This window comes from Aedes albopictus, chromosome 3, assembly GCF_035046485.1.
Source record: "Aedes albopictus strain Foshan chromosome 3, AalbF5, whole genome shotgun sequence".
Lineage (NCBI taxonomy): Eukaryota > Metazoa > Arthropoda > Insecta > Diptera > Culicidae > Aedes > Aedes albopictus.
In genome coordinates, this window is record NC_085138.1 from 109,855,872 (window position 1) to 109,882,981 (window position 27,110).

Genomic DNA, 27,110 nt, shown 5'->3' on the forward strand with positions numbered 1-27,110 from the left:
CCTACTATACATTTACACCGCAGGAATCTGAAATTGTGTGATTTGAAGAGATCGCTTTGGTCACGATTTTGTTCTCTTGCATATATGAAGACTTTAACCATTTCTTCACTTATAATCTTACCCAACGTTTACATGCTATAAAAAAAGCCACAATTTGATTTATCGCTTTGACATTTATTTTGTTCACCTTTATAATTCCGCTATTTGATGTGCAGCTTGCATGAGTTTTGTTAAATTTTACGTTTGACCACTTCCGGCGGGACACCTGGAACCGATTCCGGTTGTCTCAAACATGGTCTGAGGCTATGTTTCTGTCAACTGTTCATCGGGTTACCTGAAAAGCCGAAAAATAATGTGATCTGAGGTTATTTTCTTCCTAACCGTTCGGCAAATTTTTGAAAAAGCCGCGATTTTATGTATCGCATGCATGATTTTGGTTCACTTTTATTAAACCACTTCCCTTGGAACACCCGCAACCGATTTCGAAATGGTGGCCTGAGACTATTTTCTTGTTGACCGTTCATCAGATGATCAAAAACGTCGCTATGGTTTAGTTCCCTTCTATATTTTACCACTTCCGACGCATTACTCGTCTTGTCACCAGTTCTGGAACACTACTGGTTCTCCCAAATACAGTATGAGATTATTGTGCCGCATGAAAAAGTTTTGTCAACTTTTATATGCGGCCACTTCCGGCGGAACACCCGGAACCGGTTCCGAAGCACTACCGGTTCAGAAATGGTCTGAGACTGTTTTCTTGCTAACTGCTCATCAGGTTATCGAAAATGCCGCAGTTTGATGTGTCGCATGCATGGATTTGGTTCAATTTTATATTTGGCCACTTCCGGCGGGACATCCGGAACCGGTTCCGGAACACAACCGGTTCACACATGGTCTGAGACTGTTTTCTTGCTAACTGTCCATCAGGATATCGAAATTGCCGCAATTTGATGTGTCGCATGCATGGATTTGGTTCACTTTTATATTTGGCCACATCCGGTGGGACACCCGGAACCGGTTCCGGAACACTACCGGTTCAGATATGGTCTGAGACTGTTTTCTTGTTGACTGTTCATCAGGTTATCCAAAATACCGCAGTTCGATGTGTCGCATGTATGTGTTAGTTACATTTTTATGTATGGCCCCTTCCAAGGGTACTGGTCCGGAACACGTAAATGGCCATAACTCCGGAACGGCTGAACCGATCCGAACCATTTTCAATAGGAAACAATGGGACCAGATTCCGCGTCAAATGAAACGTCGGTCATTAACCCTAAAAGGGATACCTTCATGGCCTCAGTTTCGTCACCTCGCTGAGTGTGTTCTATCAAAGACGAGCTCTGAAAGGCGCCTGGGGTCCAATGGACCCCAGGTATCCCTTTTAGGGGTAAAATCGATTGAGGTTTACTTCCATAAAGTGATGTGAGTTTTTTGTACACTTACACACATACACACACATACACACATACACACACACACAGACATCACCTCAATTCGTCGAGCTGAGTTGATTGGTATATGTGACTTGACCCTCCGGGCCTTCTATTAAAAAGTCGTTTTTGGAGTGAACATATAGCCTCTCCAGTACACTTAGTGTACAAGAAAGGCAAAAAGCTTAAGTTTTCAAAATACAAACTGATGTTTGTAAACACAGTGAATAAACGTTGCATTAATATGAACTAATTACCCAGTGATTTGATTTACAAAACTGCAGATAACTTTTGATGAGAGAAAAGACCTTTATTTTTTCAAAATGAAGTGTAAAAATGTTATCTAAATTTTGATGATAGGTGATTGTGAGTTTATCGAAAAAATAGTTTTTTTTTTAATATAAACATGGCGACCAAATTCAACTAATATTTTACGTGTTGAAAAGTACGCAACAGTTTCAGTCTTGGATTTGTTACTGACATGAAAAATGCAGAATAAATCACAATCTTTTCAAGATATGACAACATTTTTTAACGCGCCTTCTTTGTTGTTTTACGTTTCCCTTCTACGTCAATTTCATCCACTGTTTTGGGCACACGAGATCGAATCTTGTGGAGAATTCGACTAATTTTCTCATCGATGACTATGACATTTTACAGCTCTGCACCCGAGTTATGATCGCGTCGTGGCTGTGGGTATCGTCAGCACAAGTTCAAAAAATGGCAGTGGTAAAGACCAGCAATAAATCTACAAAGTTTTAATGGAATTTTCATCAAGCGGTAATATACCACCATTAGAGTTGCAAGTCTTTAGTTTGACAATCGAAAGAAAAGAAACGTAGAACATTCAGTAATGCCTCAACTATTGTTGAGGAAATTTTTATTGGTACTACAGTTAGACAAAAAGATACATATGGGCATTTTTTTATTATCGTACAAATTTGGCCGAAGGGTCTCAGATTTTCATAAAAAAATTTCCACAGGCTGGGCTCATGAATATATGAACGATAAAAAAAAATGAGAAAAATTCAGGGTCGCCTATTTTCCCGCAAAACATAGGTGGAAATTTATTGTTTTCCCCTGACACTACTTACTTTGAAAAATCATAACTCGTTATCGCTGAAATTTTTGGAATGCACTTTTTTCTTTCCGAGTTATGACCAATTTTGTGAATAATTACCATGTAAGCCTACATTATATGGAAATTTTTCACAAAATTGGCCATAACTCAGGAACAAAAAAGAAGTGAATTACAAAAATTTCAACAATCAAAGCTTATGAAATTGCCTTCTCAAAAATATTTTTTCCAAAAATTTTTCACGATTTCGAACATAGTATTTCCGGCTTTTTTTTTAAATTTATTCAACGGTGGAAAATTTTGTGGAAAACTTTTTCCATTTCATATTTTTTGGATTCCTGAGAAAATTTGCTTTCATTTTCATTAAAAAAATTAGTTTCTACGATGCTTCGTTCTTGAGTTATGATTATTCAAAAAAGGCTTATATGGCACATTTGGACATTTTTAAACAAAACCGAAAAAAAAATTTCCAAAAGTTTCAGCAATCATAGCTTATGAAAAAATCTTCCCAAAAAAATTTTTTTGAAAATTTTCCACGGGAATAGTTTTCCGGCTTTTCTTTACAAATTTTCTGAACTGTGGAAAACTTTGTCCAGTTCATATTTTTTTAGATTTCTTAGAAAATTTGCTTTTATTTCCTAAAAAAATGTTTCTACGATGCTTCGTTCTTGAGTTATGATTTTTCAAAGTAAGAAATATCAGGGGAAAACAAAAAACATCCACCTGAGTATTCCGGGAAAATAGGCGACCCTAAATTTTTCTCAATTTTTTTTGTTCATATATCTATGAGCCCTGCCTGTGGAAAAAGTTTCATGTAATCTGAGACCCTTTGGCCCAAACCCGTACGGTAATGAAAAAAAAAATCCCCTTCAGTCATATGAGCCTATTCGACTTGATTGTAACCCGAGAAGTGAGAACTACAACTAGATTTAAAATTTCATGCTTATGTATTTATCTACATTTTTTTAACATTGTAACAGATTCACTTAGATAAGTGATATGACCTTTTGACTTTGAATCATGTCGTAGACATTCGCGCTATTGTTCGTTTTACGCGGGAAACAAACAATCGACCACCAGCGTCAGGTGATCGCTCATTATGTACTCATCGAAAACAAAAATACATAATGAATATACACAATCAGATACAATTAAAATTGATAGAATTAAGCGGTAGAGACAATTTTCTAGATGTAATCCCGAACAAAATGTAACAAAATTCAAGTAGACGCTCACGTGACGAATTATATAAGTTTTGTGAAAAAAATATGTTTCGAGAGTCACACCCAAGAAGAAATCGATGGAAACTATCATCCTTAACCCTTAAGTGGTCGGCAGGGTATCCGGGTACCTTTTTCGATTTCAAATCTCGATATTTAAATGGTTATTGGAGATAGGAAGTTAAAACTGCGCTAGATCTAAGGACTCGTGAATATACATCTATTATATATATTCACGAATATATTCCGTGAATATATTCTGTCAATACGGTTGACGGAATTTTAATAAGACGGGCTTGGTGGTCTAGTGGCTACCGCATCTGATTCATATGCAGAAAGTCTTGGGTTCAATCCCTGGCCCGTCCCTTCCCTTCTACTTTGTATCTTTCTATCCACTTTCTGTTTACTATCTTCTCCACATATAAAGGGTGGTACGGTCAAAATTTGGTCACACCATTTTTTTCAAAACTTTAGACTGCGTTCACCAAAACAGCTTATTTTTAGACCAGTAATGGTACAATATATGTAGCTTATACCATAAAATTTTCATCAAAACCCATGAGGTATTGGTTAATATATAGATAAAACCAACGACCTGCATTGTAGTTGTAGCAGCTTGAATATGAAAAAAAAAAATGACGAGGTGCCACTTAAGCAAATATAACTTTGTAATGGCTAAATAAAATTGAATGAAATTTTTACACATCATTTTGACATGCATACTTTACAAACAGAAAAATTTTCATTGAAATCGGTTAACCTTTTCTGGCTATATAAATAAAACAGTAAAAATGTGTTCTTAATTTTGAATCCTCTTTGTACAAAACTTTAAAATTGCAGATTTCAGGATTCAACAATATCTCCACAAATACTGAGCCGATTTTGATGGAAATTTTGTGGCATAAGCTACATACAATGTATCATTACTGGTCTAAAAATTAGCTATTTTGGTGTACGCAGTCTAAAGTTATGAAAAAAATTGTATGACCAAAATTTGACCGTACCACCCTTTACAACTCGTATAATCATATGTTCATAGCCATCGCTAGAACCAGAAACGGTTGAAAAGCCGTTTCCCTTCCTTCCAACTTTCACAGCACAGTATGTCAATCTATCAGATAACGCCTACGAGTTATGCAATCAAGCGAACTGTGCCGCTTTAACTTCAGAGTACACTAAATTCTGTTTTTACGCGATTTTTTGTTCCGCGTAAAAAAAATCGTGTAAAAAAAGTTTTCAAAACTTTTTTTATCGGATCATCCTAAAATTTTGACAGGGTATCAAGGATGATAAGAGAGATCTCTGGTAGAAATTTGAGCCCCATCGGAAGTAAATTGCGACCAGGAGAGAAGAATCTTTCCAAAAACACATCGCGTAATTTCGAGAAAATCGTGTAAAAAAAATCGTGTAAAATAAAACCGCGTAAAAAAAGATCGTGTAAAAAAAGAATTTAGTGTAATAAACACACTAATCTTTCACCTTACGCCTGGCATCCACGCACCAATGCACAATGGTCCACGAAATAGATTTGCATTGCATTTGCAGAGGCATTCAGCGCCTTCAAATGATTTTCTAGATTAATATGGTCTTCTACAAAGTTGTTCCTAATAATAAGGCCCTCTTTTCAATATACATGAAATTTAGGGTTGTCCATATTTTCAAAGAAATTGGTAACCAAACTTTTTTATTTGCTAGAATAACTGGCACTTTTCAAGTATTTTTCACTTGAGTTACAAAAATTACACCCCTCTAATTTTTTGATGTTTTATAACAACATTTCTTCTTTTGAATGCGGGCAAAAGATATTTTTTATGTTTGCCCCAACCCATCATAAACCCTTTTTAAAAAACTATGATTTTTTAGGAAAAATGCCTGTAACTCTTGAACCAAAAGAGATAACGACCATCTCAGCGCACGAAACGACGCATCTTCAAATGCTCTACAAGTGTTTCTTGGACGACTTTGATGAAAAATCGAAACTGAAAAAGTTAACGTCAGAAAACCGGGTTTTCTTGAACCACCCTATGCATATTCAGAGAAATACTCTAGATCAGTCAACTTTAAAGCTACATAAAAAGTGTCTTCAGCAAACTTGCTGAAAATTGATAGATCTACAACTTTCCCGAAGAATGTATACAGTTATTCTTGCAAATAAAAAAGTTTGGTTACCAATTTCTTTGAAAATATGGACCACCTATATTTTCATGCACATTTTAAAGAGGGCCTTATTATCAGGGACAACCAGACCATATTTTCCTAAAAACTCATTTGAAGGCGTTGAATGCATCTTTCTTCGTAAATCTGATTCGTGGACCACTGTGCAATGTGTGAATCCTCTGCCAACCATACCTCACCAGCACTCTGACATCCGCATGAGTTTGTGCAGACGCAGAGGTATATTCGGTCTGATGTGGACAAACGATTGCACATGAACTTGCAACCTGACGTGGCAGGCGCCATTGTCGCCTAAAAATAGAAGACCACCAACGCTATCACACTAACGGCGTTTTAGTTTTTGCGGCGGTGCTACACCGCTTCGTGCTACACTTTTCGCTGAATAAACGAACATTTTCGGTGCAGTTGCATTGGTGTGCGTGTATACACAAAAATATTGACAACTTTGCAAACGCTGATTGGTGGACACGGTGTGCACCACCTAAACTCCCGATTTTTTGAGTGCTACACTATCATGCGCAGTGCAGAAAAAGTGCTGCACCGGTGTACACGGACAGAAATGCTGTCTGATTCATATAACCATTTTCATATTTATTCCAAGCTTCGAAGACATTCTTGGTATAATAGATTAAGATGATTGTTTCACAATGATTTGATGTTTACACCAAGCATACATTTCGATTGGACCAACGTTATTGAACAACAACCATCAAATGCTTTAACCAAGCATATATATCACTACTTGAATCCGCGTTTATCGTTGAATCACTCTTACTGTAAGGTCAAATAGGGCATACAGCAGCTCTACCGAGCCTCCTAGCTGACACAAAGAAGTTGAAAAAAAAATCATCATGGCGACGGCAGGTCAAAACGACGACGACGATCTTGTCGAGGAGTATATTGTTGACGAAGAATTGGTAAAATTATTGAAATCTTTTGAATTATCTGCCACGGGAATCGAAGAGTTCGTAGGTATGTATAAAACTTAAAGTTTTCCTTTCACAAGTATTAATAAACTTCATTTTCAGCCAACGGATACGACATTTCGGCGCTGAAAATCATAGAACGCGAAGAAATTGAAGCTCTCCTGCCCCCACCGCATCTATCCGATCGAACCAAGTGCATTGCCGGATTGAACGAGTGGCGTCGGTCTTTGGTAATTGTTATTGTTGATCTGGCTTCAATTTGGTTTCCGAAGTAGCATCATTGACTTCCGCTGCTGTTTCTGTGTGTTAAACATTACGTCGGTGTATACCACCACTACATCCGACGTAATTTTTATCTCATAGGAACGGCAGCGGAAGTCATTTATGCTACTTCGGAAATCAAATTGGTGCAAAATCCATAACACAACTTTTTCATATAGGAAACTAATGTTCAATATATTCCACAGGGATTGCCGTCGGTGTCCACGCCGCTGAAAAGCAGCAACCCACAAGGAACCCAGAACTCAGATGCACCGAAAGTTGCGCTCGGCAATCTGTCACGACAACAATGGACCGCAAAAGCCTTGATAAATAGGTCCAAAAAAGGAAGACTTATTTGGGAAGCCTACCAAGCAACGAATATCTTGTCAAGGAAAGACCGTATTTTCATCACTCATCTGATTGTCGACGAATTTGTCGATGAGTTTGGCAGATTGACGCGAGAGGAACTAGCCCGCCGAGCCACGGAGCTGAAGAACATTTTTCCGACAGTGGAACAGGTAATTTTTATTGTATCTTTGCGCATTTTGTGGTGGTTACTAAAGATACTAAGCAAAGACACGGAATGTGATAGTTCCGCCGAGCAACGCCTTTAAAGCACGTTTGACAGGCCTCCTGCTCGAATGCAATGACATTCATAGTAAATTTGGAATTCCAATAGTCTATTTTACGAAACGACAACAGTGTTGATATTGATATTAACACTCACGGGCTTGAGCGCAACCTCTTGTCAAATTTTCATTCATGAAATGAGCGATCAGCTGATCCGGAACGTCTCGTAAAATGGCTCATTGAAGCGCTTCGTGTCTTTACTTATATGAGCCATTTTACGAGACGTTTCGGATCAGCTGATCGCTCATTTCATGAATGAAAATTTGACAAGAGGTTGCGCTCAAGCCCGTGAGTGTTAATATCAATATCAACACTGTTGTCGTTTCGTAAAATAGACTATTGTCTTTATTGCATACATGAATATGTTTTCAAAACATCCTAACTTCTTTTCAAAACTAAAAAAATCTTTTATCACACTTATACCCCAGACAGACATGTGATACGAGTGTGATTCCTGTACAACGGTACGCAGTGTCAAGAAAATCCTAACAAGACTGACTTGAACTGAGAGAATTTTCAGTATGGCACTCATTTCAAGCGGAATTGTACAGTGATTCTTGTATCACATGTGTGTCATAAGTATTACATTCCGCAGTACATGAGTGTCTAAATTCATTTTATCTATTCATCAATTGTCACTTCAGCACTCTTATACTTATGATATACATGTGATACAGGAATCACTGTACAATTGCGCTTGAAATGAGTGCCACACTGATAATTCTCTCCGTTCAAGTTCCGTTCTTGTTGGAATTTTCTTGACAGTGAGTACCGTTGTACGTGTATCACACTCGTATCACATGTCTGTCTGGGGTATTAAGTTGAAAAAAATCTAGATTGAGTTTAAATAAGGGCGAAAGTATCATGATCGGTTTCTCTTCATCGACTATCTCTTCTTCAAATCAAAGTGACAAGATGCAAGTATGGTTGCACTTTTTAACATAACGACAGATTGCGATGTAATCTTGTGTCCTAGCGTACAATCAAATTTGCATCTTATCACTTTAATTTGAAGAAGAGAGAGTCAATGAAGATAAATCGATCATGTTACTTTTGCCCTTATTTTAACTCAATTTTGAAATAATTATTTCTAATTTTTATTTCTAATCGTGATTATCGGTATAATTTTTGTACACATAAATCCAAACACGATGTTTTGAAATGTTATTCATCATTTCTTCCTCCGCGCTCGCTCCGCACTCGTCGTTCGTATTGTTAACCTTTTGTTTTTGTTTTGCTTCCGTATTAGCACGTCTGGTACAAACCGGCATCGTATCACGACGAAAAAGGGAAGAAGATCAAACTCGGTCGCATAGCCAAGGGTTGTTTGTTTGACCGGAACCACAACTACCGCTGCGTCACCTCTGTCCCGCCACCGATTCCTGGGCCCGGCGTGCAGCCATCAACTAGTTCAGCTCAGCCGATCGTCGACGTCGTCACAGCAGATGCAGGTAAGATAAATATGATCGATTGTAGAATGTTTTTTTGTAAACAAAATCTTTTTTTTTAATGTTGTAGTGACAGCGTACCAGGAGACGAAAAACTGGTTCCGACACCATCACGGCGAGTTCGACGACATCAAGAAGCGGTGGGAAGCAACTAGTGCCGTTCGTTTACACGAAATCGCCAAACTAGAACAAGTAACCTATCAGCACTTGCTGGACGAATACCCGGTGCTGCGGAACACTGCCGGTTATCAGCTCGTAAATCTCGACTTTAGCTTCAAGCACGCAAAGGAAAGAGATCTTCTTTTCGCGAAATTCGCTGATTTTCGCAGTCGCGCTAAAGTAGTGTTTCCCAATGAGGTACCCGAGCTGGGGAAACCACTGTTGGCATTGCTGAACGGAGACATAAGTGAAGGTAAGTTACTTATTATTTTCCGATGTGATTGTTTTGAATCAAACCTTTGGATATTTAAAAACTCCAAACACAAATGGTCTCCAGAAAAATAGTTACTGCAAATCTTTTGCTACTCGGCTAATTCCAACTCGTTGACTTGCCATTAGTTTGAAATTACTTCATTACTGTCCAAACAGCTAAATTTACTTTTGTTTTGTTTGTCGGAAAGGGGGCGTGAAAACTGTTGAAAAGTTTAAAGCTGTTTTTCTCAAAAGTAGGTTTGTGTCATTTGTGACCTTTCTGCATCAATTTCCTTCAATTTGAATTTATTTTATTGCTTGATACAAAGAATTCTCTTTAACGATTTTTAAGCAATCTGCTTGTCATTTTTTTAAATATAATTTTACATGAACGCTTCTATCGTGTAAAAAGAATGGGCGCCATCCACAAATTACGTAACGCTCTAGGGGGAGGGAGAAGAACGGTCAAGCGTTACGACCCTTACAAAATTTTTAGGATTTTCATACAAAACAGCGTTACGGAGAGGGGAGGGTAAAAAATGGCGGTTTAAGCGTTACGTAATAAATGGACATTGCCATGCAGTTTTAATTTAACAAACACAACACTAATCCTCCGTTTTGTTTTTATTTTCAACAGATTCGCGTGATTGCATCACAACATTGCTCCTGTTTTTCATTTGGCCCAGCACAGTTATGCGTCTACCCAATGGGAAGAAGTGGAAGCCGTCCTTGGTGGAAAGCAGTGAAAGTACAATACTGCATTTGAGAACCCTGGCGGATTATGAGACGGAGCTCTCGCGGCTTAGCCGGCAGAACCTGCTGAGAGGATTACCCGACTACCCAGTGATCGTAGTAGTCGGTCCATCAATCGAGCAGGTCAACCAATTTTTCGTAAGCTACAAAGATATAGCTTACAAAGCGGAAACATTCATCAAAGCACTCGACATCACGTTCAAGGTTTACAAAGCGTACGGCATAAGTTTTCCAATTGAAGCCAACGGACCTTGGAACTTCATGGCGTATATGTTCTACGACTTCGAACCACCCGAGAACGGAAATAAAGCTAGGGTTCTGACACTTGCTACACATCTTCGCAACCAGCTACCGGCACAATGATTTTATGCTGCGTTCCCGGATGTCCATGGAAAACCTCCTGTCCATCGCTTCTCGCGACTCATCTGCGCAGAGTTCATGAGCCCATCGACGTGTATAGCTGCAAGGAGCCAAACTGTGGAAGACGATTCAGTGTACGCTATTCTTACATTTCCCACATCCAGAAACATATGCGGAACGACTCTTTTACAAGAATATCCAGTGATGAAAATATTACAGAATCAGAAGAAAACGATCATATGCTACCGTGCACATCAGGCAGCAATGTAACAGAGAGGAACAGTGTAGGTGAAGATAAAGAGCAAATCACAACTCCAAATAAAGAGCAGAAATCAGAAGCTGAACAGTTAGTTAATGTAGAGAAAATTGAACAGGAAATTAGCCGACTAAGAATAGGTTTCAACTTGAAGTGGTTAAACAAAGATACAGTACCTAGAAAGCAGGTATTTGAGTTTCAAAACGACGTGCAATCAAATGTTATTAATCCGATAGTTGATGTTTTAGGTGTTATGACAGATGCAGGCCTAATTTCACCTGATAATAGTACCATGCTTAAATCTGTATTTTCAATGTTTCAATGCTCCCAGACGGAGTATAAATTTGTACGAGAATTAAAGCAATCAGGTTTATACGAAGACCCTGTGTTTTTCAATATAAGTAATGAATTAAAACCTGCTGTGGTACAACAAAATCTAGAAATGATCGAAGATGATGTTCAGGGTGTACTAATGCCGATCAAGTTTCAGCTTCGGAAATATTTAGAATCGGAAGGAATGATGGACATATTGATGAATAGCTTGAAACCATCAGAGGATGGTGTGATAAGATCCTTAGTAGATGGCACAATTTGGCAAGGTAAAATACGCGGTTTGGACGATAAGCTAGTAGCACCATTGAATATTTTCTTCGACGATTTTACAACAAGTGACACGGTGTCGCCGCACGCTAGTAGTACCAAAATCTGCGGTGTGTACTACTATATACCCAGTTTACCACCGTATATACTTTCACGTCTCGTCAATATATTAACGGCCGGATATATTTTTGCTGCAGACAGAAAACATTTCGGAAATGAACGCACATTGCACACACTAGTCGAAGAGTTGAAGAGTTTAGAGATGACTGGCGTTACTGTCACGTATAATGGAGACGAAACAACTGTTTATTTTAAAATTGGATTTGTAACTGGTGATAATCTTGGATTGAGTGAGATTTTGAATCTTGTGGAATCGCCAACCGCTAATTATTACTGCCGTGTTTGCACCCGAGCTAGGAATGAGAGAGAAAATGACTGCAGGGAATATGTAGAATCGCTGAGATCCGAAGCGCTGTACAATGAACACATTCAAGTAAATGACGTTTCTAAAACAGGTGTGAAAGAATATTGCATTTTAAATCATATACCATCCTTTCACGTAGCGACAAATGTATATTTCGATGTTATGCATGATGTACCTGAAGGAATATGTCTCTACGGCCTTTCACATTGTCTGAATTATTTTGTTTACAAACAAAAATACTTCTCGTTGGATGATTTAAATTGCAGGAAAAATCTTTTTGTATACGGTTCCTTAAATTCTTCTAACATTCCTGATGATATAAAAGACACCAATCTAGTAAAATCAAAAATTAAAATGACCGCACACGAAATAATGACCTTCACACGTTTTTTGCCTTTAATAATAGGAAAATTAGTACCTGTCAAAGACCCTGTGTGGAAATATTTCTGCGATATGCTCAAAATTTTTGACCTTGTGATGTTAAACGATATTCCATTGAAGCTAATTACTCAGTTAAAAGAAATTATCGAGGTGCACCATAAACAATACGTTAGCCTATTCGAAGACACTCTGAAACCAAAGCACCACAATTTGGTGCACTATGCAACGGCAATATTAAGCTCAGGTAGTTTACGTCGACAATGGGGAATGAGATGCGAGGCCAAGCATAAACAAGCTAAGCAGTACACTAGAGCAAATTACAATAAACGAAATATTTGTTCATCATTGATAACTAAGGCTAGTTTTAAGTTCGCTTATGATATTTTTCAAAATACGTTCGTTGTGCCCTTATATGAAATCAACAACGAACATATTTTAACGGCAACACTGCCAGAAGAACTATCAATTTTCCTAGAATATAATGATCGAACGACTGCGAGATTGCTTTCTCAGTTTACCAAACAAGGATCAATCTACCAAAAGGGAACCATTTTTTGCATCGAACATAAGCTTTTGAGGAATATTTTTCAAATAGAAACAATTATTATTAAAGATAATAATGAAATAGTCTTGCTGTGCTTTGCCTACAATTCTCTTCAATTCGATGAACATTTGCAGTCATATGAACTAAAACGATCTGATAATATGAGCATTATTCACAACATTTTTAAACTCGACACGAAACCAATTAACATCCATTTTGTAAACGATACACCATATTTCAGAATGTGCAACTTTGTAGAACTGAACAGTGTTATTATAGGAGCAATGAAAATGTAATTGGCCTGTTTAATAAAGTTGTTATTTGTTACTAATTTACTAATATCTTGGAAATATTTTTGTTAATTGAATAAACGTTTCTATAATGGTGGTATTTTAGTGCAATATGTTCCAATTAGAGCATATTGAACTAAAATACTATCATTATAGAAACGTTTATCCTAAATTTAGAACTTTTAATAATTTTAAAAATAAAGCATAACATTATTTGAACGAATCTCTGTGTATGCTTAAACCAACCATCTGATATACTTAGTTCAAGCCTCAAAATAAGGGTCAAGTTAAGCATAAACATGCTTGAATCTACCATGAGAATAAGTGAGCTGTCAAACCATCAAGCATAAATATTGTTGATGTAAACATAATATGGTTGAATCAACCATATTCCTTGCTCTTGTCAGATCATAAACTTTGCTTAGTTCAAGCTTCAATTATTCTTCAACCTATTGTATTATGCGCAATGCAATCACAAAAAGGGATTATATAAAAGTCAGTGCATAAATATGCTTGTTTGGGACCGAAATATGATTGACGTGACTTTATTTTTTCTCCGTGTAGCACGAAAATTAAAAGCGAACAATTTCGGTGCAGAAGTGCTATACCGTTGTAGCACCGCCGCTAATATGAAAACGACATAAAGATGCCTGCTAGTGCCCGGCAGATAATCTCATTGGTTCCTTGTGTGAATGTAGCTGGTCTAGCGATACTGAAGTAGCATCTACATGCGGTCAATCAAGCTCAAGCTCAAACTCAAGCAAGCTTTAGGAATATTCACGTGAAAACTAGCACATTCTGCAGAAAAAAGTAGAAAATTGTCTACTTTTGGAGAGCTTTGCCAGGAAGTATTTGAGGGATTTGTCCACAGATTCTATTTGGATTTCATAAAAAAAAACCTTCTGGATTACCTTCAGAAGTTCCTGTCCTAGAATCCTCTAGGAATTCTTTCCGAAATTTATTCCGTGGTTTTTGCAGAAATTTATTCCTGGTGTCTTCTAAGACTTACTTCTGTGATTCCTCAGGGAGCTTTATCTGTGATTTTTCCTGAAGTTTCTTCTGAAATTCCTAAAAAAAAATGATCAAATCTGACTATACATATCAATGGTTGCTACTCCGTGATTGATCTGAGCTGGTACCAATTGCACTGAGATCCAAATGAATAAGGGCTGGGACACTCCACTTATTCTCAAAGTGCAATTCTAGCAGCTCATACATTTTGGATCAATAACGGCGCCGGCCACGTCCTTATAGTCAGTTGGGAAGGGAAAGGAATGTAAGAGTGTGCTGGTTGTTGCTACTAAAGACCGAGATCACCTCTGCATCCCCACAACCAGCACGGACTGGGGTGTTTGTTAGACGGAAAGGATGGGAGATCTGGGAGTCACCGTTGGGTCGGTGATGCGATCCATGGATAGGGGGTTATTTATAGTGTTCGTAAGGTGATAGATTGTGTGGTGAATGAGGTGAATAAGGTCAAGCGGCACAGCACGCTTTGGTTGCATAACTTGTAGGCGTTATATACACTGTACTGGTTGTGGAAATTGGAAAGGAGGGAAACGACTTTTTTCCAATTCGTTTCTGGTTCTAGCGATGGCTATGAACATATGAATATACATGAGTTGTATATGTAAAGAAGAGCGAGAGAGAGAGGAAGTGGATAGAAAGATACAAAGTAGGATGAAAAGGGACGGGCCAGGGATTGAACCCATGACCTTCTGCATACGAATCAGAAGCGATAGCCACTAGACCACCAAGCCCGTCTAGTTTCTTCTGAAATTCCTAAAATGATCCAAACTGGGATTTCTCCAGGAACCCCTCCTTGGGTTCTTACTGTGGTTATTTCTGGAAGTTCGAGGGATTCCTTGTGACATTCCTCCATGAGTTTCCGAAATCCTCCTGGGATCCCTTCCGAAATTCTCCTAATAGCTTCATCTTGGAATTTCTTCAGAAGTTTTTTTTTTATTCTGGATTGTAGAAAAAAAATCCACAAGGCACTCTGGTGGAACCTCCTTGCAAAGTTGCTGGAGGAATTCCTTAAGAAGTTTTTGGACGAATTCCTCGAGGAACTCATTGAGAACTTCATAAGGAATAAATTTCCGGAAGAATTCCAGAAGGATCTGCAGGAATTCCAGGAGGATTCCACTTCTAGAGGAATCCAGGAAATAATTCCTAAAGGATTCCTGGAGGCAGTTTCTGAAAGAATCCCGGAAAAAAATCCGGAGGCATTCCTGAAAGAGTTTCTGGAGAAACCCCAGAAGGTTCCCTGAGTCAATCCCAGGAAAAAAAACACCTGAAGAAATTCCTGACGAAGGGTTTATTCATTTATTTAGTTAACATCAAATTGAGGATAATACTGAATCAACAATTTGCCGCCATAATACTCGATTTGCAGCTGCAGCTCTCCAACGTCGGTCACGCCCAACACTCGCCAGATCACGCTCCACGTGGTCCGCCCATCGTGCTCTCTGCGCTCCACGCCTTCTTGTACCAACCGGATGGTTAGCAAACACCAACTTTGCAGGGTTGTTGTCCGGTATTCTTGCAACATGCCCTGCCCATCGTATCCTTCCGGCTTTGGCTACCTTCTGGATGCTGGGTTCGCCATAAAGTGCAGCGAGCTCGTGGTTCATCCTTCTCCGCCACACACCGTTCTCCTGCACGCCGCCGAAGATCGTCCTTAGCACCCGTCGCTCGAAAACTCCGAGTGCTTGCATGTCCTCCTCGAGCATCGTCCACGTCTCGTGCCCGTAGAGAACCACCGGTCTTATTAACGTCTTGTACATGGTACATTTGGTGCGGGGGTGAATCTTTTTTGACCGCAGTTTCTTCTGGAGCCCATAATAGGCACGACTTCCACTGATGATGCGCCTTCGTATTTCACGGCTCACGTTATTGTCAGCCGTTAGCAAGGAACCGAGGTAGACGAATTCTTCTACCACCTCGAAAGTATCCCCGTCTATCGTAACATTGCTGCCAAGGCTTGTCCTGTCTCGCTCAGTCCCACCTACCAGCATGTACTTTGTCTTAGCCGCATTCACCACCAGTCCGACCTTTGCTGCTTCACGTTTCAGGCGGGTGCACTATTCTGCCACCGTTCCAAATGTCCTAGCAATAATATCCATGTCATCCGCAAAACATACAAATTGGCTGGATTTCGTGAAGATCGTACCCCGGCTGTTGAGCCCGGCTCGTCGCATAACACCTTCCAGGGCGATGTTGAATAGTAGGCAGGAAAGTCCATCACCTTGTCGTAGTCCCCATCGAGATTCAAATGAACTGGATAGTTCACCCGAAATCCTTACGCTGTTCTGCACACCGTCCATCGTTGCTCTTATCAGTCTAGTCAGCTTCCCGGGAAAGCTGTTCTCGTCCATAATTTTCCATAGCTCCACGCAGAAAAATAAATTGTAAACACAATTAAATTCTAGTTCAAATCAACCGATTTTTCAGTTTACTATAGCGACAAACTGATTTCTAGTTTAAACTGAACTGTTCCATTTGTTTGATAATACAAATATTTTCATTTGTCGAAATTTTTGACAGTTTGTTAAAACAAACAGAGATATGGTTTTTTTCAACATAAAATAATTGATTGATTCAAACGACTGCACTTTTGCCACTAACAAACCCGGAATGTGATTGTTTTGGTGACGGCAGCAACTGAGGCAGCTCGGAAATCTATTTTTAGATCGTCGGTAAGCGGATGGCGAGGAGAACGACTAGAAAAAGACAAAAAAAGGGAAAACCGATCAACTTTTTGTGGATGCTGTCGTGAGTACCTGCGCGTTATCTATCACGGCCAAAGCTGCACTTGGAAGTTGGCGTGATGTATTTGCTGCACCTTCTTCGCTGTGGCGATGTTGGGGTAAGCATTTTATATATGTGTGAGTGCTTTCGGACTATGTTTATGGTTTTTATTTTGTTGAAACAAATGAAGTTTTTGGCATTATATGAAATGATGGCAATCGGTTGTTTTTATCAATAAACTCTGAATGAAAACAACTAAATATAACTTTGAAATAAGTAAATTCTCAGTTTGATAATCAACCATGCGTTTTATTGTTTTAAACAAGCGCCATTTTTCTGCGTGTCTGTGCGGTCGATACTGTCGTATGCCGCTTTGAAGTCGATGAACAGGTGATGCGTTGGGACCTGGTATTCACGGCATTTCTGGAGGATTTGCCGTACGGTGAAGATCTGGTCCGTTGTCGACCGGCCGTCGATGAAACCGGCATGGTAACTTCCCACTAACTCATTTACTTTAGGTGAAAGACGACGGAAGATGATCTGGGATAGCACTTTGTAGGCGGCATTCAAAATGGTGATCGCTCGAAAGTTCTCACACATTAACTTGTCGCCTTTCTTGTGGATGGGACAGATTATCCCTTCCTTCCACTCCTCCGGTAGCTGTTCGGTTTCCCAGATCTTGACTACTAACTGGTGCAGACAGGTGGCCAACTTTTCCGGGCCCATCTTGATGAGTTCCGCTGCGATACCGTCCTTACCAGCCGCTTTGTTGTTTTTGAGCTGGTGGATGGCATCCTTAACTTCCCTCAGCGTGGGAGTTGGTTCGTTCCCGTCCTCTGCTGCACCAACATAGTCATTTCCTCCGCTGCCTTGGTCCTCCGTGCCTACATTCTCTTCACCATTCAGGCGCTCGTCGAAGTGCTGCTTCCACCTTTCGATCACCTCACGTTTGTCCGTCAGGAGGCTCCCGTCCTTATCCCTGCAGATTTCGGCTTGCGGCACGTAGCCTTTGCGGGATGCGTTGAGCTTCTGGTAGAACTTGCGTGTTTCCTGTGAACGGCACAGCAGTTCCATTTCCTCGCACTCCGCTTCTTCCAGGCGGCGCTTTTTCTCCCGGAAGAGACGGATCTGCTGCTTCCGCTTCTGTCTGTATCGCTCCACATTCTGTCGGGTTCCATGCTGCAGCATTACCGCCCGCGCTGCATCCTTCTCCTCCAGAACCGCTCTGCACTCCTCGTCGAACCAATCGTTTCGTCGACTCAGTTCTACGTACCCGATAGTGCTCTCGGCGGCGTTGTTGATGGCTGCTTTGATTGTACTCCAGCAGTCCTCTAGAGGGGCCACATCGAGCACACCCTCGTCCGGCAACGCTGCCTGAGATTCTGTGCGTATGCGGTGGCGACATTCGGTTGCTTCAGTCGCTCTAGATCGAACCGGGGCGGCCGCCGGTAATGTACGTTGTTAATAACGGAGAGTTTTGGGCGCAGTTTAACCATTACCAGGTAGTGATCAGAGTCGATATTAGCGCCACGATAGGTCCTGACGTCGATAATGTCGGAGAAGTGCCGTCCATCAATCAGAACGTGGTCGATTTGCGATTCCGTTTGTTGTGGTGATCTCCAGGTGTAACGATACGGGAGGCTGTGCTGGAAGAAGGTGCTACGAATGGCCATGTTCTTGGAGGCGGCGAAATCGATGAGGCGTAGGCCATTTTCGTTCGTCAGCTGGTGGGCGCTGAACTTTCCAATCGTCGGTCTGAATTCCTCCTCCTGGCCTACCTGAGCGTTTAGATCCCCTATGATGATTTTGACGTCGTGGTTTGGGCAGCGGTCGTACTCGCGTTCGAGCTGCGCGTAAAATGCGTCTTTGTCATCATCAGTGCTTCCGGAGTGAGGGCTGTGCACGTTTATTATGCTAATGTTGAAGAATCGGCCCTTGATCCTCAACCTGCACATTCTTTCGTCGATCGGCCTCCAACCGATCACGCGCCTCTGCATGTCGCCCATCACTATAAAAGCTGTTCCCAGCTCACGTGTGTTGCCGCAACTCTGGTAGATGGTATGATTACCTCTAAACGTTCGCACCATAGATCCTGTCCAACACACCTCCTGCAGCGCTACGATTCCGAACTCGCGGTCCTTCAGTATATCGGCGAGTATGCGGGTGCTCCCGATGAAGTTGAGAGATCTGCAGTTCCACGTACCGAGCTTCCAATCGCAAGTCCCTTTTCGTCACTGTGGTCGTCGCCATTGGTATCGGTTCGCATTCTTCTCTTGTTGGTTTTCCGGTGCTAGTCTTTTTTACGGCTGGCTCGCAGGGCCTGACACCAACCCACTAACCCAGGGAGCTGGGCTTACCTTCCCGGAAGCTACGGGTTCTGCATTGGCATTTCCTCCAACTACAGTGCTAAATAGCTAGGCTCGAGCGCCAGTCTTCGCCGGGGGTGGTGTTTTTAATGGGCGCCCAGGAGATAATATTTTACCTGAGCTTCCACCCCCTGACGAAGGGTTTCTTGGAGGAAAAAAGCTCCCTGAAGCATCCCGGAAGGAGTCCCCGGAAAATCCCAGAAGGTTGCAATGGAATCCCGGAAGAAATTTTTGGAGATATATCCAGAAAAGAGTTCCTGAAAAAATCTGGTAAGCAGTTCCTGAAAGAATTCAGGAAGAAGTTCCTGGAGGGTTAGGATTGGTGTGCTAGTTTCATGATATTTTTTAATATAAACGGCACTATTTATGTTCAAACTCTCGGAAATGCCGGGGCCCGTAGCGTAGTGGCTACCCGAGCAGGAGGAAATAGCTGCAGGATACCAAATTCAGGTATGGAAAACCCAATACCTATGTACAACCTGAATGAGGTATTGATGAGCCCTGCATAAGAGGTAAAATACCTAATATAATAACTGATCTACAGGGGATACTCAAAATAACTGGGACAGGTAAAACTTTCACTTTTCAAAAAAAAATGTTCAACTCGCTGTAACTTTTCGAAAAGGGCATCAAATATTCTAAAATTTTTACTGTAAGTTCATCAATTAATTGTGTATCAGTGGTTCAAAATTTGGAAAAGATCGGGCTATTTCACACGAAGTAATAAAGGTTCTTGAAAAAGGTATAATTATTCGATAGCCAAATTTGAGCTGTTATATCTCCGGATTCAATTAACCGAATGCAATGAAATTTTGATCATTTATGACTTATATAATGAGCTATTAAAAACATTTGACTAAACTTTAAATTCTTCACACGAAAGGAAATTATAACGATTGGATAATTTTTATAATATAACACCAATTTATCCAAAACTTCATCATTGTTTCAAAATTCGAGATAGTAATTATAGTTCATTTAAATTCCCTCTAATTGACTTGAATATATTTATGTTCCAAATGAAAGCAACCAAATAGCCGGCATCAAATTGAAAAAGTAATGGGATGTATATGAAAAATAGATAATTTTACTAAAAAACATAGAATAAATGAAATCGCTATAACTTTTTTTTCTTGTTAATAATTTCAAATTAAGTCAACTGTTTTTCAAAGGTCATTATATTAGTCATAAATGAACAAAATTTCATTGCATTCGGTTCATTGAATCCGCTTTGAGAATATTTGATGCCCTTTTTGAAAAGTTACAGCGATTTGAATATTTTTTGAAAAGTGAAAATTTTACCTGTCCCAGTTATTTTGAGTATCCCCTGTATATTCTGCGAATACCACGTGAATAAAGACATCAGGTATTGCAATACCTCAATAATAACCGACGATTTTCCCATACAAATGGTGATTTTCCCATAATTGCATAATACCTAAAGCAGTCCTCAATACCAAACCAATAACTCGTCGAGGTATTTTTTGACGACGACATAATACCTACACAATATCAAAACAAGCTATTTTCAATACCGGGATAACCGATCAATACCTTGTCTTGGTATGATACCTGACTTAGGTATGCTGCAGTTATGTGCCAGTTATTCGTTCCTGCTCGGGTACACATTCACTTCACAAGTGGATGGTCATGGGTTCGATCCAAGCCCCGTCACTTGCAATTTTTTGTCAGTTGCTCTTCCCCCCGAGAGCGGCTGGCATCTTGACCCTCATCTGAGCATATGCTCTAATGGACCCGGAAACTTGAATATCGGCTAACGGCAACTCATAATGGACCCTCAATCGGACTGTGAAAGGAACAAGAGCCACTCATCAACGTGCTCATGCTCATCATTCTACCATGGACAGGGTAGAAACGTGACAGCAGCGTAAAGGCACCCAGTTCATTATAGTAGAATTGGAATAGAATACATTTAGGCGCTGTACAAAGTGTAAGTGCCAATTGGAATCGCTCACGCAGTGCCCTAGTGGACAAAAGAGCTGTAAATTAGGTTAAGTGATTGAAGAAAAAAAAACTCTCGAAAATTGTAATATTTTATGCCAAAAAAATTACAATCCTAAAGGATTCCCGACCGGATCGGGAAAAGAACTTAACTTCCTCAGTATAGCATTGCTAAAAGACAGTGGATTATCCGCCTAGTCTCTTGCTTAATTAACTTTGCTTAATTTACAATAGTTTGTAAAGCTGGATAAAATTCCGCTCAAGTTTGTCTATTCAGTGCTTCAGTTCTGTATCGATTTTGTAGCATGTAACAGTCAGCTTCGACTTATCGAGGTTTCCATATCAGTAGCAATTTAACTCGCCCTTCGGATTTTGGAAAAGTTTGACTATCATATCCCTATATGTGGGAAGCAGCCAGTGGAAAACCCGGAAAACCGATGTTGAATATGTTCCAGCAGTGCATATGCAAATCAGTTCACTTTCAACTCCCAACTACAATCTGCATGTTGTTGTTGACTGTTGTTGCTGTTCTTGTTGAAAACTGCATGCCATTGCAAACCACATGTACACATTATTTACGAGCGGGCAGAGATTGGCCGTGATTGACGTAAAACCAAGCTCGCCGGCGTTGTTGTACGAGAGGATGTGATTCGATTCAAAAATTTAAACAAACGAACCTGCTGATTCAGTGCCCTGGAGCTCCATTCTGGCATGTTATCAATATTTCGATGCCAGAAGAACCGTGGTTTTATCGAGTAAACATCAACCCGGGCCAATTTCTCTACGGAGGAGGTAGGACTTAAGCAACCAACAACGCAGTCTGCGACAATCGCCTTTCCGGGGGGCAGACAGTCAGTCAGTGTTTTGCTAGTCCGTCCGTAGCTTGTTCGGTGCCAATTTCCTAATGGCTCCGGTTATGCTTGCCAGAAAATAATCATCCTGACACGGGATAAAGTTGGGCTATAAAACGTCTGCCAAGCGCGGGCACCGAAGACCAAATTCTCCCTGGACGCTTTTAGTGGATTCTTATAGCCTTCGCTGTCGGGCACGCCATTCCGGTGCCATAAAACTCCTTTCTGTATGGGGTCTTGCTTGCCTTTCCGCCCCCACAACGACGTTATTCTTTTTGCTAGCGAACCGAGAACGACTACGTAGGTAGAGGCACTTGCCCGCTGCTGAGCTGATCCACTAAAAGTTTATCGCAGCTTTCCGCATTTTCACTGGCAACGCCAGTTTCGGCAGTGGATTCTGATCTGACGGAAAGCTTCGAAAATTATAAAGCAGAAAGCATAATTTCCCCTAGGCTATGACTATATATCACAGTGGACTAACGATGGAAGGAAACTGGAAGAAACTCATTCTATAACACATGGAAAAATGGTAAAAAATGTATCTTTCACACAATTATTACACGGACCTAGAACTATAGCAATCCTCCGATTTAAGACGAGATACCTTTGGTACCGCCCGGAATAATTGCGTTTTATTCGGCATAAAACGTATGGAGACGCAGGGTCGCTAACACTTTCACGAAAAGAATTAGTTAAAGGCTGGTCAACTGTTCCACTTGTGGTAAAAACTCTTTTTGTCTTTCGAAAAAAACAGGTTTGCAATAGGTGATTTTTCGTATTCTCAAAAATTCAGATTTCTGTAGTTTATTTTGAACATTAACCATGATGTTACCTGGAAATAATCTACTAGGTATTTTATTTTGAGATTTTTTTTTCATGAGCAAAGCAACACCAATAGGCTTTTCAAATTCTAGTGAAAGTTTTTGAAAATTCCTAAACATTAACACTGGGCAATGTCTCGAGGCTACTTCCGAGGATTTTCTTCACATTTTTTGAAATATTTATTTTATTCCTTTAGAAATCCAGTAAGTTATCTAGGAATTCAAAAATTAGTCGAAGGATTCCGTTTAATATTTCTATGAAGGTTTATTAGATAATCTGCCATTGCTCCGTCAAGATTTTTCGTCAGATATTCTTTCAAAAAATCTTTCAGTAAATAATTTGTAAATTTTCTTCAGTGATTCCTTTTGTTTACAAAACTACTACTTCACATTTTTTTCTGAGTTTATCGTGGAAAATCTTCAATGAATTTCTTTACAAACTTTCCAGAGTTTCCTTCAGGTTGCCCCATGTTAATAGGGATTCCCATAGAACATGGGACAACTATGCTGCACTCGGCAGACTAGATATTGCTTCATAAATTTCTGCAAGAATTCTCCTAGAAAACCTTTCTAAAATTTCCTCATAAATGCAACCAGAAAACCGTTGAAAAATCTGCCAATGATTTTATACATTTTTTTTTCAAAGGATTTTTTTGAAAGTCTTCCATGGATTTCTTCAGAAATTTCTAAAGGATTTCTTCATAAAATCTTCTAGGGATTTTATTATAGAATGTCCTCAAGAGATTTCTTAAGCAGCTTTTGCAAGGATTCTTGAAAAAAATCCAAGTGTTTTTTCTTTCCAGTGCTTCTTCACAAATTTTTACAGGAGTTTCTTCAGGCATTTCTTTACGAGCTACTCCAGGAGTTCCTGCGAAAATTACTAGATAAATTCTATTGCAAATTCTTGTTGAAATGTCTCCTAAATTTTCATTTGGAGATTCCAACAAAAACTCAAATATATTTTTTTCGGGAATTCCTCCTGGATGGTCTGATGATTACTGACAAATTTCTTACAGATCTTCTGGGAAATGTTTTGATTACTTTAGCAGAAAACTTTGGTAAAACTAATTGAACTAATCGTCGAAAATTGGTAAAATTGATCGATTTGGAGTTTTCTGATATCCACCGAAACTTTAATGAGTGTTTTTAGAACAAAATTCTGTTGAACAAAAAATCCTGAAAAGAAAAGAAAATATAAGATGTCTAGAAGAAATGCAAGGAATCTGAAATGTCATTTCTAATTATTGTGCTGGTCTTAGTGAGATTCTTGAAATACAACATGTGTTCATACTTATACTCGTTTAAAAAAAAAACTTTGGAAAATGCAATTGGGCGACTCCCGTTGAAATTCCTAAAGAAAAACATTAAATTAAAAAAAATCGGGTGGAATTTGTTTCTGCGAAACACCAAAATCCAAGTTATAAAAACACTTAAAAAAAATGAATAACGTCAAGCTTTTACAAATAAACAATGTCCAGTTGTCGTGGGGCGCCAATCTGGATGCTTGCCAAGGGCGCCATGAGTTCACGCTACGGCTCTATGTACAGGGGATAGACAAAATTATCAGGACAGGCAAAATTTTCACTTTTCAAAAAATGTTCAACTAACTGTAACTTTTCGAAAAGTGTATCTAATATTCTTAAATTTTTACTGTAAGTTTATCAATTAGTTGTGTACCAGTGGTCCAAATTTGGGAAAGATCGGACCATTTTCCACGAAGTTATAAATATTCTTGGAAAAGTTGAAATTATGCGATAGCCAACTTTGAGCTGTTATATCTCCGGATTCAATGAACCGAATGCAATGAAATTTTGACCATTTACGACTTATATAATGATCTATGAAAAGCCGTTGACTTAACTTAAAATTCTTAACACGGAAGAAAATTATAACGATTAGATTATTTTTCTAATAAAACACCAAATTATCCAAAACTTCAACATCGTTCCAAAGTTCAAGATGCAAATTATAGTTCATTTAAGTTCCCTCTAAATGACTCATATATAAATGTGTTTTGAAGGAATGTAACAACATAGCCGCTGGCAAATTGAAAAAGTAATGGAATGCATATTAAAAATAGACCAATTTGCTAAAAAATCGTGAGAAAAATAAAATCGCTATAATTTTTGCTCTTGTTAAAAATCTCAAGTTAAGTCAAATGTTTTTCAGAGTTCATCATATAAGTCATAAATGGTCAAAATTTCATTGCAATCGGTTCATTAAATCCGGAGATATAATAGCTCAAAGTTGGCTATCGAATAATTTTACATTTTTCAAGAATCTTTATAACTTCGTGGAAAATGGCCCGATATTTCCCAAATTTGAACCACTGATACACAACTAGTTGATGAACTTACAGTAAAAAATTGAGAATATTCGATACACTTTTCGAAAAGTTGCAGCTAGTTGAATATTTTTTGAAAAGTGAAAATTTTACCTGGCCCGATCATTTTGTCTATCCCCTGTATATATGTGACCATTGGCCGAACGGATTATAGCCCGAATCGAAAAGGAATTGTACCGCATTGTTTGGTATTGAAAATGGTGCGAATCGGTAAGACGTTCCGCAGTTATGTCATTCTAGTAATCCAGACCAGCACCAGTGAACTGATCATATATAAAACTAAACCAAATTCTATCATGCGACACATTTTTGTAATCTTTAGCATGGTTGCCGAATTTTATGCGGAAATAGTCAATGCAAACCACACAACCACGATGTCGACCAAAAATTTAAGATGGCGGCCCACAACTAGAACGCCTTAATTTCAGGCTCTAAAACCATGCAATATAGGTATATTTGGAATGAGGAAGATGTCCGGAGTCCAAAAATGGGAACCAGAATATTAAAGATGGCGGCCAAAAATCCAAAAAGGAGGTCGTTCTAAGGAGTTTTAGGCTCTTAAGCCATGCAATATGGGAATATTTGGTATGGAGATGTCCTCTCTCCTCTTCTTGGTGTAACGTCCTCACTGGGACAAAGCCTGCTTCTCAGCTTAGTGTTCAATGAGCACTTCCACAGTTTTTAACTGAGAGCTTCCTCTGCCAATGACCATTTTGCATGCGTATATCGTGTGGCAGGCACGAAGATACTCTAAGCCCAAGGAAGTCAAGGAAATTTCCTTTACGAAAAGATCCTGGACCGACCAGGAATCGAACCCGTCACCCTCAGCATGGTCATGCTGAATTCCCGTGCGTTTACCGCCTCGGCTATATGGGCCCATGGAGATGTCCGAAGTTCAAAAATGGTGACCAGAAGATGGCCGCTCAAAATGCAAGATGGTGGCCCAAATTTCAAAATGACAGATTTGGGCTCTGAAATCATGCAGTAAGTAAAGAGATAATTTGGTTTTATTTGTTAAAAATGATCATAATATCCAAGATGGCGGGCCAAAATTTAAGACGGCAACTGTTTCAAGGAATGTTTAGCTCTAAAATCATGCAGTATAGGGAAAATTTGGTATAGGGAAAACGTATAGAGTCCAAAAATGGCGACCAGAGTATCCAAGATTGTGACCAAAATATTCAGCACTAAAATTATTGAAAACGCGCGTAGATGTTGTACAATGTTTAAGAACAATTTTGAAAAGTTCAAAAGTTATAATACGAAAAACCAAGATATTAGCTCAAAATTTAAGATAGTGGTGCACGCTATGTCCAAAGGGAAGTATTATGAAAATCGTATGTACCTCAAAGTTTATTCACTAGAACCGTGTTTTTGGACCTCTAGATTCAGAATATGTGCGATTTAAAACAATCCATCTTGGGTTTTTTTTTCATACATTTTTATATGGGATGAAATTAACCTTAATATGACTTTTTTCGCCATTCGTATGGGAAAATAGGAAAAAATCAAAGAAATCGAAAAAAATCGAAAAACCCAAGATGAAATATTTTAAACCGCACAGATTCTGAAACTAGAGGTTCAAACCAAAGATCGCACACAGGCGTAAATGGGCCAAATTCCTGGCCATAAGTCGAAACATTTTTTTCAGGGTTTTCCAGAGTCTAATATTTTTTAAAGATAAATGAAGTAATGCTTCATCATGTGGCAATCAATAAAATACTTTGGGATGTATATTTTTTTAAGAATAAATGCCGAAATTTGACGATTTTCTCTACTGTTTTTTTCATTTGCATCATAACTCATCGGAAGAACTTCAATTATCTAAA

The 27,110-nt window shown here is 39.3% G+C and overlaps 2 protein-coding genes across 2 annotated transcripts in view; both read left to right on the plus strand.

The window, feature by feature from the left end:
* Positions 1-27,110, plus strand: part of LOC109423438 (ankyrin-3) — a 234,757-nt gene that overhangs the window by 60,739 nt on the left and 146,908 nt on the right. The window lies entirely within an intron of this gene.
* Positions 6,633-11,817, plus strand: LOC109412639 (uncharacterized). The gene is made up of 6 exons (XM_062858393.1): positions 6,633-6,875; positions 6,932-7,059; positions 7,297-7,608; positions 8,970-9,171; positions 9,239-9,580; positions 10,217-11,817. The coding sequence occupies exons 1-6, from the start codon at positions 6,755-6,757 to the stop codon at positions 10,693-10,695; spliced, it is 1,584 nt and encodes a 527-aa protein (XP_062714377.1). The 5' UTR covers positions 6,633-6,754; the 3' UTR covers positions 10,696-11,817.

Excerpts from the sequence above, each read along its gene's own strand:
- LOC109412639 (XM_062858393.1), top strand. The coding sequence starts at position 6,755 with ATGGCGACGGCAGGTCAAAACGACGACGACGATCTTGTCGAGGAGTAT. Across the intron at positions 7,060-7,296 it reads ACGAGTGGCGTCGGTCTTTG|GGATTGCCGTCGGTGTCCAC; the intron begins GTAATTGTTATT and ends TATATTCCACAG. Across the intron at positions 7,609-8,969 it reads TTTTTCCGACAGTGGAACAG|CACGTCTGGTACAAACCGGC; the intron begins GTAATTTTTATT and ends CTTCCGTATTAG.